The 15286-nt window shown below is 40.3% G+C and overlaps 1 protein-coding gene across 2 annotated transcripts in view; it reads left to right on the top strand.

Annotated features, from left to right (window-relative positions):
* The window catches only part of TGFBR3 (transforming growth factor beta receptor 3), a 113328-nt gene that overhangs the window by 49128 nt on the left and 48914 nt on the right, over positions 1–15286 (top strand). For both annotated transcript variants that reach the window (XM_053950141.1, XM_053950140.1), the window contains exon 4: positions 14061–14198. In XM_053950141.1, the coding sequence (XP_053806116.1) occupies positions 14061–14198 (138 nt within the window). The remainder of the gene's footprint in view (positions 1–14060; positions 14199–15286) is intronic.

Here is a 15286-nt window from a genome sequence, read left to right as displayed (position 1 = left end):
AAAATAGTGGCAGCGTACGCCACAGAAATCGTAATCATTCAGTGTCTGTCTCAGGTAACTCCATGTCTGCTGAAAGCTGCAACTCCCATGCAGCTGATACATTAAAATGACATTGATGTCTTAATTGCCTTCATGGTGAACATGGCATTGCCATATTTTTAAGAAGTGGAGTTTGCTTGTTGTTTGAAAACCTTTACAATGTTCTTTCCCCTCTTCTTTTTGTTAGCACTTTGGGGCATCTGTGCTTCCATAAAATCCCACCTTTTTTAATGTGGCTTTTTCATCTTGTTTGTCTGGACTGCAGTCTTTGCATGTTGTTTTTAGCCAGCTCAGGATTTGCTGGTCACTGGATTGGGCAGTCCTTTCACGTTCTGCCCACCAGAACTGCCAGAGGAAGTCCTGTGTTGGCCAGAGGAGCCTGTTTGTACAGAGCCTTATGTCCTGCAGGAGTGTGGCTTGATGTGTGTCTGCCCTTAAAGAGGCAGCAGTGACATCTCATGACTTGGAAAGTGCTGTGCAAACCCTCGGTATTTTCTGTTTTTAGAAATGGGACTGTGTGCTGTGTGCAGAAAGTGAGCCCTGCTCTCAGTTGAGGGAGCTGTGTGGAGCACTGTCTGAAGCCATGCCAAGGCCTACCACAGAACGCTAGCGGGTTCAGAAGGAAAAACGTCAGTAGTTTTCTGACTGCTCACAGTTTTGGGTTTTGCTGACTGCTGCTTAAAATGTCGTGTTAGAAGCTGTAAACTGCACTCTTGCTTTCCTCTGGTGCAAGATGCTGCAGGTACTGATGTGCTCTTGCAGGGCTGCAGAGCGCGAGAGGGCTGCTGCTGCTGTTTCCTGGGTGGACTCTTCCTGTCTCTCTATGGCTTGTATGTGTAAGCACACTGTGCACGTGGGCTCACATGTTTCTTTCAGGCAGATGTGTGTTGATTTTTGATTATAGACTGTGATTTGTGTTCATGGTCTCCAGTTTCCTCCAAGCTTCTGACACGACTTCTTCATAAATTACTGCTTTGTCTGTAGTTACTTTCTCCAAGAAAAGATAATTAAGGAAGTGATGACATTTCCAGGAGTCCATCTATATCCCAAACTCCATGGTCAGGTTCCAGTCTAGTTTTGGGCTCATGGATGTATGTGTGAGATATTGGAGCAACATTTGTCATGAGTGGTCGCATTTATGTTGTTCTCTAGAGTGTCTATTTGAATCAAAGGCTGGAATTAATGAAGCCGTTCTTCTTCAGCCTCCCAGTGCAGGGGAAAATTTCCAGCATAAATTGTGTGGAGCTTGCCATGCCTGACAGCCATGCTCCTCTATCAGCTGGAAAAGTAAAACCATGCTGTGGCAAGATAGAAGAACAACAAATGTTTTAATTGGTTAGGTGTTTTTATGTAGATCTTGCTTTTGATAACACTCAAGTTTGTGTTTGTCTAGACCAGTGTCTTATTTTGCCTGTGAAACAAAAGCAGAATACTTACACAGTAGGAAAACTTGTTATTTAAAGGAGAAGATGCAAAAATAGCACCACCATGAGGTACAAATATCTGAAACCTAAATTGCTTGAAAAAGTTTGAAGGAAATAGAGATAATTCATAACCGATACTGTCTCTTTAACAAGTGCTGTGGCAATTTATAATAAAGAAATGTTTTATTATGATTTGACATCATGTCATATGTAATAAACATGGTAGGGGCAGTAGTTAGTGTGTCTAGATGAGAGGCAGTATTTGGTGATGACTCAAATGCCATCAGTGAGGGAAAAGTATTAAGAACTGTCACCATTCTGGAGATAACCAACATTCTTTTACCCTGAAGACTGTTTGGCTCACTCTTCCATCATTTCTCAAGGAAGCACAGTGTTCATGTCTTCTGGATGGACACGGTGTGCTAGTGCACGTGAATATGTACGTGGGATTCTGAGGCCTCTTGGGAAAGGTGACTCTGTGTGACATTGGTTTTGCAGAGAAATACAGTGGCCCTTGCTTTGTAGGTGTATTGTCAGTGTAGGCCATTGGAACATGCCCTCTTTCCTCCACTAACTGGGTTTCAAGTGATACCTGCAATGAAGAAAATTGAACATGCACCTGGATGCTACATGGAAAAATACTGTGTGCAAGGAGCAGCAGTTAGTTCTTTCTTACTTACCTGGAAAACAAGCCAGTGTGTTTTTCTGTAAATCTCTTTTCAAGGAAGAATCAGCGAGACAGTGCAGATACGATGTGCATAAAATGGGCGTCATTGTGCAGGAAAATACTTGATAGCACCACAAATTTCTTCTGGAGGTTTTTGTCAGATTTTATGGTATTGATTCTGCAATCATATAGAGATATGAATAGTCTTACTTATAATGTCTAGGCCTGATTAAATGGAAAATCTGGTTCCTTAGGGGTTTTGGTAATTTTGTTTTTTTTTTTTTTTTTCCTGTGTAGTTAATATCATAAAATCATTATTTGAAATATTCCTCAAATACTGCTTTGTTTGTACAGAGATTAGAAGTTCTGATTGTTTGTAAGTTTAAAAATAAGAAAAAAAATTGTGAAGATTGAAGACCCACCTCAGGGGAGTAGAGAGACAATACATTGTTAACAATTACTTTTAATTCTGAAAGCAGTTTCCTTTGCATTTAATTTCTAATACTGTTTGTGAGCATATGTAGTACAGACACACATTTGCACCAACTCTTACTTGGGCTGGTGAATTACTGACAATAAAGTAAACAAAACTATTTCCTAAATCTGGTGCTGCTGCTAGGTTTTCTGTTTTTTATGAGTCATGCACACATGCTGTTCCTTACCCTGGCTTGGAAAGCAAGAATTTGGTTTTGCATGTCCAGTAAAGATGTGAACACTGCATGTTGCACTTTCTCTGTGACAGTGCCTCTTTAAAAGACACCTGGAGAATGACATTTCTTTTTTCCAGTCATCTGGATCTATGTGTGGTCTAGCTGCAAACCCTGAGGACCAAACTCTTTTGTGTGTGGAAGCTTTCAAACGGCATAACCTTTTGCCCTGCAGTCTTTCTGTCATCTTTTTCATGTTTGTTTGCAGTATTTACTTGCTGTGGAAGCCCTATTATCTCAGCCTCCTCCCCTTCCCCACCTGCAGCTTGTGAAACAGTGGAAAGTATGATGTTAAACCATTAAGGGTACACCCTGAGATTTGGAAATTTTGTATTCATTTACCAGGCTTGCCATTATGTTTTTTGGACACTGTGTGCTATGTTACATCTGCATGGTATTTTACAGTTGAGATGAACTACGAACCTCCTGTGTCAGCTCTAGCCTCAGACCTGGTGGAGATGAGACAGTGCTAGTGCTGTCTCTGAATAGACCTAGCATTCAGTATTAGTATCCTACTGAGCCTGGACAAACAAGACCTGTTGAGAGGCAAGATGTATCAATACTTTAGTGATACATTAGTGCAGCTCTGTCATTTCTGCTGGGAGGCTAGCATCTATCTAACTTGCTGAAAATATGGGCAGTGGAAACTTGTGTTTACCTGAAATAGCCTGTGTAGATTAGTTTAGAAGGCCCCAAATGCATTTAAGGAAAATGGTCCTGGCAGATATTTGTCATATGCCTTTTATCTCTCAGTTTAAGAAGCTTTTCCTTTGGGACAGGAGCCGCTTTTTACTATGTACTCATATATCCTCTGATGTAGTTAATCGCCTCCACACCCATTTTTTCTTTTCAGGGCACTGGATACCCTGTTACACAGCTACCTGGTAATAGTTTAGGGGTGGGAGAAGGGAAGGCAAATTAAAATTTGCAGCTCAGGCGATGCACTGAAGGAAAACTTAGATCTGCAATATATGTACAAATAAATGTGGAATAGAAAATTATCTGGAAATTTGTTTCATTTCTACATGAGTCTTCTACCTTAATCATTAAAGTAAAACTTAGTGTGGTGATACCATTTTTTGAATAGGCCACTAGCAGCAGTAGGGGAGATGCTATACTTGTGGTGTACAGGGACAGATCCTCTGCCCTTAAACAGATCTAAGGCCAACAAGGAATTTTCCCATAAAATGCATAAAAGGAAGACTGTCCCTCAGGATTCATTATATGCCATGTGAATGTTATTGACATCTACTGATTTATGCAAAGTTGAGCAAAGCACTGTGTTTTGGGAAGCCTGGCTGATCTGCAGAAGGGCAGATGGCACAAATGGTTTCACTTAATCTTTGGGAGCCTGAGCATCTCATTCAGGTCACAGACAGAATGGGCAAAGGGGTTCCCAGCTTTGCACTGATGAGCATCCGTTTTCCACTGACTGAACCGTGGGGCTGGTCACTGTGGGCAGCCCTTGCTCTGCCGGTGACCAAAGTGGGGATTGTCATGTGAAAGTTACATTGGGTTGGCAAAGCTGAGCAGAATTGCATGTGCAGAGACTGCTTTCTTTGCTGCAGACAGAAGTTTTTGAAAAATCTTGGTTTTCAGGAAGAAAGAGAATTCTGGTTCTCAAAGCATGTAATGCAGAACACATTCAGTGAAAATGGAATTGAAATATGTATGCACAGGGGAAGCTGGATTTTGTATAATTCAGGTAAACAAAGCTAACAGAGGCAGTGTGTAGATGATATCTACATAAAATTTATCAGTAAACTCTTTGGGTTATACTTTCAAGATGATTGTTACAGAACTGTCTCAGTATGAATTATGGTAATGCAGTTATTGCCCCTTGTGTTCTGTCTTTATAAAAACCCTCACGTTTTTTTACTCTTGTTATTATTGCACTGTGAAAGTCATACCCCTTTCTATTGCAAATAGGACTTTAATAACTGTCCTGCATATTTGCCATGTTATTTGTGTCAGGAATAGCTTTTATTACCTAGGTATTTGCATATATTATTAGCATGTGGCTGCTCCAGCTTAGAATAACAACTTAGGAACATCAGAAATTAATTTGCTATGTTTTTGTCTGAAACTAAATTATGTGACTAAGCAGAAATAGCCCAACATTTTCATGAAGCTAGAAGCACTATTTTGTAATGTCTCCTTGTGTCAGAATTTTCTGATGCTGTGTGAGCTGTGGTGCTTTCTGAACAGGCACTGCATTTCCAGTAAAACCTTACCAGCATGGTTGCCTACTCTTCCACTTTCTCCTCAAAAGTATCACTGGTTCAGGAAACCACCAGTTATGAGCCAGACACAGGCAACTCTGCTGTCAGGAGCAGAGCAGTATGTTTAATGTCATACAGCAAACTCATCTGGCACATGATGCCTTTGATAATGTTATAGTACTAAATTTTACTTGTAATTACTGACTTTATTATACTATATATTACTATTGCATTTTTTAGTCTGTTGTGTGGAGCAGCTGAATTACAAAGCCACATGAGGAGATCTAAATGTGCTGCAATTCCATCCTATTACACAGACCCTCAGCTTGGTCATTTAATATTGGGGCAAGAAATGTACCAGAGCTGATGCTGGAGGCAGACCTAGAGATAATTTTTGCCTATGCTGCAAGCCCTTAGGCTTTTGTTCCAAAGGGCTCTCTCTCATCCCACTGTTGGATACAAGTATGAAGTCAGTGTAGGGGCAGGTCTGTTTTCTAGCTGGTTCTGAAACCTTAGATCTTCATTTCAACCCATGTGCTGTTCTACATGGAATAGGTGCCAAACTCAAGGGTGATGCTTCATCCCTACTGAAGGTGAGGGGAACTTTGTTTAGTTCTTGTCCTGAACACATGTTTTGGGGCTGTCCTTTAATGGATGAGGTGAGTTGGTCTGTTCAGCCCAGGGAAGAGGAGACTGAGGGGTAACCTTACCACATTCTACAACTTCCTCATGAGGGGAGGAGGAGGGGCAGGCACTGATCTCTTCTCTGTGGTGGCCAGTGATAGGACCCAAGATAATGGCCTGGAATTGTGTCAGGGGAGACTTAGGTTGGATATCGGGAAAAGATTCTTCACCCAGAGAGTGGCTGGGCACTGGAACCTCCAGGGCAGTGGTCACAGCCCTAAGTCTGACAGACTTCAAGAAGTGTTTGGACAATGCTCTCAGGCACATGGTGTGACTCTTGGGGATGCTGCTGTGCAGGGCCAGGAGTTGGACTCAATAATCATTGAGGGTCCCTTCCAACTCAGCTTCTTCTGTGATTCTCTGAGTTTCCTCTGAATCATTAATAATGGGAACATGATGCATAATTCAAAATAGTTTGTTAGTGGATGTTGGCATGTTCATGTGCTGTAGGACTTGATTTTTTAAGCTCTTTCTGTCTAGCACAGCACACCCTGACCTTTAGCCCCTGTTGTAGGACAAATAGGGGTGAAGGGAAAAGGAGTTTTCAAACACCTTTTGGTCAAAGATTTTTGAGAGTATTTAATGAAAAGAGTGCAGTGGGCCACAGGTCATAGTTGGGCAGTCCTTAACAACTTTTCTGATTTCTTATCTTCTTTTTTATAGAGCCTAATTTTCCAGTCTGGGTGGTAGATTGTAACAGTCAAGAGATTGTGCAATAGTATTCTCTCTTTTATGCAGTAATGTATGGGATCTCATCGGTCTCTGGTTTAATGCCAGTAGCTTCAGTGGCATTATGCCAGGGGTGAATCTTTCCCATGATTTTTAAAACTGAGCTATAACTGCTGTTTAGTCAATCTAATTCTCCAGTGCTGTGTGGGCGAGAAGGTCCAGGCAATGCCAGTCTATTTGCAATTGTGTAGTTAGGGTAAAATAAGGGTTGATATTAAAATTAGAGTGTTACATGAGCCTTGGAAATAAACTTCAGTCTCCCATACACCTTGGGTAGATGCTACCTGGTACTCAGATCCATTCCCTAAGTATTGAGTTGTGCCTCATCCTGGAAGTAAGAAGAGGTCTTTCCTTCCCTTGTGCCTCATGCATCGCAGCTCCCTCCCTGCTGTCTCCCAAAGGGGCAGGTCCCTGCCCCAGCAGCATCCATGAGTGCTGGTCTGGCAGAGAGAAGGTGGCATGGTGTGTCCCTGGCAAGGGCTGGGAAGGTGGCACAGTGTTGAGTTCTGTGGGAGAAAAAGTAGCTCTCTGTGGGTGTGAGTGCTTGCTTTTAGTGCCATTGCAGTTTCCGTGGAGTTAGTGGCTGCTTTGATACTGTTTGAAGATTTTGTTTGATTGCTGGGGTGAGTTTTCAAAAATTGGTGCTTGCCCTGTCTGAACATTGTCTGCATTGGAGAACCTTCCCAGAAGGGAAGCAGTGGGATCTTGTGTGATTTTAGGAATGTGCTTATACAATCATTTGATTTAGGAATGCAAATATGTAACCCTGTGAGCAAAGTTACATTCAAGCAGTAACACCATGTGAACATATTTTGAGTTTCTTGGAAAAATCAGCACACTCTCTCTCAGAAACTGTTGGCTCTTGAAAGCTGGGTATTGTGATCTACTATAGCTGGCTTGGTATCAAATCTGTAACACAATATTCAGTGAGCATAGCAAAAATATGAGGGGCAGGAAAAAACAGTATTTCATTTTGAATCACAATCTCGGTCTAAAGAGTATGCTTTTTTCTTTAGTTTTATTATAAGAAGAAAAGGATGGTTCCCAAAGTACTTGATAAACACTTCTGAAAAGTGGTGCAGTACCAGATCCCACCAGTTGAGCTGGATTAATGAATTAATCCTTAACTGGATTCTACTATGGCCAATGTACCAACATTATATTTTTTCAAGTGAATTTCAGTAGAAATTCCAAATCTCCTATACTGATAGACACAAGTGAACTGTAAAAATAAGTTTCTTCATGTTAATTTCTTTGACTTCAAATACCAGAACAAATGATGTTCTATAAATAATATATTAACAAAAAGAGTGAGAACACTTAGGGCAGAGATGTTATTAAATGTTATTTAAGCTCTAAATTTTGCCTGATTTGAATGAGTTAATTTAATCTTTGCAGCAGAGTAATGAGTTAAGATGTCATAAATCGGTCTTTACTGCATCACTTGTAAGTCAGAAAATGTACTTATGTGATCTGAGAGTTAAAATTTTTTTTCTTCTTTTTTAGAAAACAGCTGTCCAAGCCTAGACAGGGTAATTCAATACAATACCGCATATTTTGTCCTGGCTTATTAGCACAGATTTGTAATGGCCGTTTTGGAAAATGTGCTATGAATTTATCTAAAGGTCTTCATGCTGGAATAGTTAATTCAACCTTACAAATCCTTGGCACTTACCTTTCATCTTTTTAGAACAAAAACACAGAGCCTGTGATTTGATGCCTTGAAGTCAGCAAAACAAAATGGTACTTTAACAGCAGCATTTACTTTGATCAGTTTTCAGCATTTGTGACCTTGCCTTTCACATAGTATAAATGGCTTTACCAGAGTAGCAGGGCAGGAGCCCGTAGACTGTTTTTGTAGTTGGTTTCTGTGGTGATACTCAGCCTTCCATGAAACTGATCTCTGGGGACAGAAGCCTCTGCAGCCGCCTTAACCTTGCTGCTGCTGGAGACCTGGAAAGAGCTGTGCAGAATGTGCAGGCAGCAGTGACCAGCACGGGCCCGGGCAGAGGCCGCTGGCTCAGCAGTGCCAGCAGAGCTTTGCTGGCCACTGCGCCTACGAAGGGAAAAATGCATTCTAGCAAATAGGACAGAACCACTGGGCTTCACATCCCACTTGTGCTTAGATGCTTTAAAAGGAATGTGTAGGTTTTGTTTTAAGATTTTCAGAATAACTTTAGTCTATAATTTTCAGCTATGACCAAACTGTTGTATTCCTCACAAGTTAGTCATGTATTATTCAGAGGTGTGTGTGCCAAAGGGAGCCAGACGTGAGTCTGGAGAGAAGCTTCCTCTGACAAACAGCTGCTGAAGTTGAGCCTTGCTGAGAGGACCATTGCTGACACACATGCCCAGAAGGTCTGGCCTGGCTATTGATTGCACAATGAATATGTTGGCTGTGCAACAGCTTTGTGATCAAATGAGCCCTTCACTGGGAGTGAGGAATGTGTTGGACCACATTGACTTATTTTCCTGTACTGTTGTGGTGCTGTCTGCTTGGGTAATATGCTGTCTCTTAATATGTTTTTAAAATAATATGGGCAAAGCAATAGCAGCTGCTTTTTAAGTGGACTAGGTGACCTAAAAATGCCCAAGTTCATTTAATGATTCTGGTTTCATTTTCTTTTGATATTGTTTGACCTAACTGGTCACAGAGCTGCCTGAGATGCAGAAGACTTTGAATGAAGTAGTATATTGCTGAGAAGTACCAAATGTGTGTACATTTTAAGCTTCTTTGAACATCTAGGAATGGGTGGAGAATGTCCCTTTTTGGATCCCTGATTTTTTTTTTTTTTAAGCTTATGTGGGAGTTTCAGAAAAAAAGTTAGCAACTTTACCACAGAGTTCAGTGAGTTCAGAATTTCACGTCGTGTCTTCAAAATATTCTTTACAGCACTGAACACACATAGGATTAGTTTCTGTTGGAGGTTCTGGGCAAGGCTTCCATAAATATTTAGAAATATGGATTTTGCCAGTGAAAATACAAAAAGAAAGAGAAAATTTATAGTCACCTTTTGTGCTATTAATTCAAAACTTTTTTTTTTTTTTGGTGGTTCAAAGAAATTCAGTATCTTTCTATCAAATTGTGTTGTGTTCTGAAGGTGCTGTGAACTGTAGACATGAGAAAGTATGTGTCTTGAATAGCTCTTATGCTAAGATGAGACAGAAAGGTGTCCAGGGGAGGGGGGTTGCTTGGGACTCAGCTAATACATGGTATAACTAGAGCCACAGTGGGGGCACTGCAGCAGAAATGGCATTTTATTGAGATTGCTGTAGAGAGAGTAGGGATGGAGATCTTCCTCTGCGGTGCTGTGGATGGAGGCAGGCATGCCAGAAATTAGCAAAGGGACAAGTCAGTGGGAGCACAGCTGTGGCAGCAGAAAGCTTAGCAAGGCAGAGCTAAAGAGGAGGCTGCTGTCAGGCTGGAGGTGCTGGTGCAGCTGAAGTGTTGAACTTGGGTCGATGTCATAACTTTTAACACCATAGAGTCCTGTTAAGCCTTTCAATCTCTGAAGCAGGAGGGGGAAGAGGTATTTAAATGCCTCTGATGCATAGTTGAAGTCCAGGCTTTTACTTGGACTCTGCAGTTCAAACCACTCTCCCTCACATAAACACCTCTCTGGTGAGCTGTTCTGACCATGCCTACCGTATTTGGGCTGAAATTTCCATGCGATACCCACTGACTGTAGTTATGCCGTGTAAAAAATCCAATGCTTGACAGCAGGGTTTTGGCATAAAGATCTTGAGTGCTGATATCTCCTCAGCAGTTTGCTTGAAAAACTTTCTAAGAACCAGAAGAAAGTCTCTCATAACAGATACCACTGCTGTGTATCATCAAGTACTGACAAAGGTGTTGGAGCAACTGTAAATATAAGGGAGGAAATAGCTACGCTGTGAGAAGTGTGTTAATTTTGTACAACTTCTCAGTGGGAACAGTCACATTCAGACATGGCTGCCCAGCAGGTAGGTTCCTCAGCAGTGCTAGCTCTGAAGCAGGAACTGGTTATGAAAAAGATGATGACCAAGATGGTCCTCAGCAATTTCTGTGGAGCTCCGGGGTTTTTTTCCAGGTTGTAGAACCAAATTGGTTTTTTACTCAAGACTCAGTTTTTTCCTGAGTACTTTGTTATGTAAACAAGTGTAGTGACAGGGAATATATATGCTAAGGAGTATAGTGATGGAGGCTCCTGCAGAAGCATGGTCACATTAACTATATTCTTTCTCAAGTTTAGGACTAGGCACATGAATTCTGCATTATGTGTTTTGTTGCTTAATCATGAGTATCACTGAGAGTGTAGTAATACAAAATTACCTTTATTTAGAAAATTCACACAGAAGCGTTTCATTTAGTTATGAAAAAAATCAATTTGGTGTCGAAGTCCTGTAGCTTTTCCCAAGGATCTGCACTTTTCAGGCAGAAATGTAGGAAAATTCCATGATGTGGTATGACTTCTCCTATAGTTTCAGCCAAAGGCATGGATAGACACATCACCACTTCTGCATACAGCTCAAAATTTGTTGATTATTTTCATGCATGTATGGAAACAATAATGTATGTGTGCACTATACACATCTTTAATTTTACAAGCTGAGGGAATAGCAACTACAAAGTCTGATAGTAGATGTAGTTGCAAAGAGTCTGATTTTCTCACTAAGGCTGTATGATTGCTCTGTGTGCTCTCATATGACTAAAACAACAGGAAGAAATCTTCATGAAGTCTAAAACATCTGTCTTGTCTGATAGATGTTGGTTGTGAACAAATTTGTCTGAGATCAGTTGAAACAGAGGTACTTCTCCATTTCCTTATTACCCAAAGGACTTGGCCTAGCTGTTTTTGAGATGAAGTTTTCAGAGTGTGTTATATGTATTGTATCGTTCCTGCTTTTAATAAATAATGGAGGTTTTAAATAGCAAAAAATTGTTGAAGTTTCTAATAAGAGCCGTATCTTTTACATTGACTTGACATTCTGACAAAAACACAGCCAGGACGCAAGCCTAACCTGAGTCCTCCTGTTGACCAGTGCAAGAGGATTGTTACTGGTTTTTATTCTTGGTTATTTAAGCACACAAACGATATTATAAGTAATTTCATCAATATCTAGGATCAAAAGAAATCAATTATTATAGGGCATGGAAGTATGTTGGATGCACTTTTTGCCATTTTAGGCTGAAAAAAAAAGCATGAAATTTAAACTCATATTTCTGAGATCAGAACTTCAAAAGATACAACTGCACTACTGTACTAAACTGAGATTACAGTGTTTTTATTGTTTTGTAAGAAAACATAAGCCCAGAACAAGGTAATTACATTTAATAGTTTTAACAGCTTATTATTAATTAGCAGTGATTACAGCTGAAAAGCCACAAGAATTAATGAAAGCTGTTTAATTGTTGTGAATTTAATAGTGGTTCTAAACACCTTTTCCTTTTTACTTTCACCTCTGCTTTTCTAGACAGAACAACAAAGCAAGAGTCTTGTAAAATGAATAATTTCTCTCTCATTTTCAGGTAACAGAACTACTTTGGCTGTGTAGCTGATAGAGCAAAGCAGTTTCTGTAGCTAAGAATGTGACTGGCATTTCAGATCTCTGTCCTCCCATTAGAATTGAGAGTACTACCACCTTGCAGTTTACTAAAATGAGGTATTTTATTTTTAGAGGCAGAAAATGGAGAGAAATGTGGTTCTTGGTAGTCTATTGTACTTGGTGTTTTCTTTATGAAATGTGTAAAATACCAGCATGTCTTCTGCTGGAGAGGCCAGGTGGTGCCAGAGGTGGCTGCAGAGAGCAGAAGATGGCACTGCCTGGCCTTCCTGCAGGCAGGGCTGTCACTGCCCAGCTGCTGGCCAGGAGAGGAGCTCGTTCTTTAAAGCAGCTTGGGTTTAGTACAAATATGGATTTACTCAGTTTTCCAACAAGTTTTAATCAAGCTTAAGAAAGAGGAGGACAGGGATGTCCTTGGTGCTCCCAGAGGTGTACGTGTGGGGTTTGATGTCTGTCACTGTGGGGACTGGAGACACCTTTGGTCAGTGGCATTTCAGAATCTGGTGCATTGTGCTGGTAAGCAACTGCTACCAGTTAGAGTGAGAGCACAGCCAGCTGTTGCTAGCTTTTTTTGCAAGTTCTTAAGTAGTGATAAATGGTCTTTCTGCTGTCCTCTGGGTGTCTTGGACCCGAGACCAGGGCCTGGCTTTGACTTTATAGTGATGGTGAACTTTTCAAGGTGAAATAAATAAAATAAAAAAGGGAAAAAAATTTTTAAAAAAAGCAAAAAAACCAACCAAACAAACAAAAATCCCCAAACAAAGCACAAAACCCAAACCAGCTAAACTAAAACCACCCTACTGTCTATTTTGGAAAATATTTTCAACAGTAATAGGTACCTGGTTTTCAGTTTGGTCTCTAGCTTTCATCTAGGTAGTTTACTGGATTAATCGCCATTTACTTTACTAGTAAACTAATGGTTGTTTGCCACTATATAGGAATCATACAATGAATATGTAATGGCTCTTCTCTATCTCAAATATAATTTAAAATTCTCTAGCAGGCTACAGAATTAATTCTGAATTACCTTTGTGCTCATTTCTGTTTGCCACCACTCAAACTGATGGTTGTTTTTATGTTTGCTTCCTCTATACATTTTTTAGAATTAGCTGTGATTGTCAGGAAGCCTGCCTGCCACCGGTATGGTGGGACATCAGCTTCCCTGCTCAGTCTATGGTAGGATGAAGTATCCTACCAGGTGGGATGAAGTATCAAGCTAAATCCTGACTGCTTAAACAGCTTATTAGGTGCCACAAAAACCACTGTAATATCAATTGCAAGTCTGTTTATCCTAAAAAAATGACAGGCTCTTCTATTGTGTGTTTGGTTATGGTTTTGTCCAATACTGACCCCTTTCTAGGAGGGCAGAACTGGGATATGAGGAGCTGAGCAGGAGGGACTTCCAGCAACTACAAACTGGTTGTTTCAAAGCCACTTCTAACAGGTTGCCTTACTTCCATGATGTCCACTTTCCTCATATCATTTACCCTGTGTATCTTTTTAGCCTCTGAACCACAGGCATTTTCTTTCCCTAGTGTATGTTACAATTTCTTTTGGAATTCCTTCCATGAAGTAATGTAATACTCACTTGTGTTTCTGGATTTGTTCCTCTTGGTTTTTGTTTGTTTAGTTTTATTTGTTTTGCAGGCTAGATTTATGCCCTTAACAGAATCAGCAGATGAGGTTTTGTACTCTAAGCCAGCTTTGTAGACTACCATCTAGAAACCAGAAATCAGAGTTTGCTTTGCAATTCTTTTTATCTCCTTGTTCTCCACTCTCAGCTTAGTGGTTTGACCTTTTACATAAGATATTTTTCATCAGCATTTGCCAAGGTTTTCTTTTTAGCAGTGCTTTACAAGCATAGAGCATAATGTTAACTATTTAATATTTTATTTTCTCTGTGCTCTGTTGACTGATTTTTGTGGAAGTCTAATCTTGAGTCAAGAGGTCTGAATGCTAAAAGTCATAATATATATAAAAATTACCTTTGGTTCATTGTTTCAAATTCCAGGAAGTATTCACATATTTCTGTGTTTTTCTGTAGGTCACATTACATTTGAATCCAATTTCATCAGTGCATATTCATCAGAAGCCTCTGGTGTTTCTTCTCAACTCTCCTTTGCCTTTGGTCTGGAAGCTAAAAACAGAAAGACTGGCACCTGGAATCCGAAGAGTTTTCTTTGTAAGTGTACACAGTCCTCTGGCCTGCTCTCTGTCATAGCTGCTTGTCAAATAAGGCATGGAGTTAATGGCATTAATTTGGAAATTTTTCAAACATAGATTAAAAAAAAGAGAGGGTCAAGTTTCATTGTAGGGCTCTGGGGAACAGTTAGGTGGTAGGGCAAAGCAGTTTGGGAAAGGTAGCCAATTACTTGTTATGTGATTTTAAGGAAAAGAAAGCAAAACTGCTTTTCAGAACCTGCACATCATATGATTATTAATACTAACAGCCATTAGAGTTCAAAAAGCTGTGAGGTTATACCGGATTGCCAGTCCTGATTGGAAGTTTAACAGTACCATAAAGCAAAAAGCCTCAGAGTGGTTGGAAATATTAAGTGGATGCTAATTGTGTGGTCTGTGACCAAAACAAAAATTTGTATCTATTGAGCTCAATATGTCCAGTTATGGTTTATGTCTCTGATGAAGCTTTGGTCTATTGAAATGACCAAGCTAAGCCCAGAATGAAGTCATTTTTATTTCTCAGAAAGATTGGAGCACTGCTTATAATGCAAGATCCAAATATTACCTAGTATTTGTAAATCATGTCCTTACAGTTTGCCAGGACATTCAAGTTTGCTATTTGTAGTGAAACAGACAAGTTGTTTGGATTAAATTTTTAATGCATGACATCATGTCTAATCATGAGTTGTCTTTATGAAAGTTGCAGCTTTCACTATATTCAACTCTAATTGCAGAGCTAAACTTGATTCTTTTTAGTGGTGTCCTTATAGGGCTTAATTTTGCTGCTCCAGCACCACTGACAGTGGTAGGCAAGATTGTTTCTGCAGCACCCAGTGGAAACTTAGTTGTGTCACTGTGCATCAGCAGGACAGGAAGATGCACAGTGGTGCAGCATTAGAACTCTGAGAAGGGACACTGCTCCCTCAGTTGACCTGGTGTGGTGGTGACATGGTGAAGTGCACCAAGAGTTCTGTCACTTGCTGGACACTGCAAACTTTCTGGAATTGTTTTTCTTTTTCCTGTCATCAAGCTATAAGAGTAGGAGTAGCCTTGATATTTGGAACTTTGAACGACTCAGTCCTGTTTCCA

The sequence above is a fragment of the Vidua chalybeata genome, chromosome 9 (assembly GCF_026979565.1).
Source record: "Vidua chalybeata isolate OUT-0048 chromosome 9, bVidCha1 merged haplotype, whole genome shotgun sequence".
NCBI classification, from domain to species: domain Eukaryota; kingdom Metazoa; phylum Chordata; class Aves; order Passeriformes; family Viduidae; genus Vidua; species Vidua chalybeata.
Note: the sequence above shows the minus strand (reverse complement) of the source record. Positions and strands in the feature narration are given on the sequence as shown.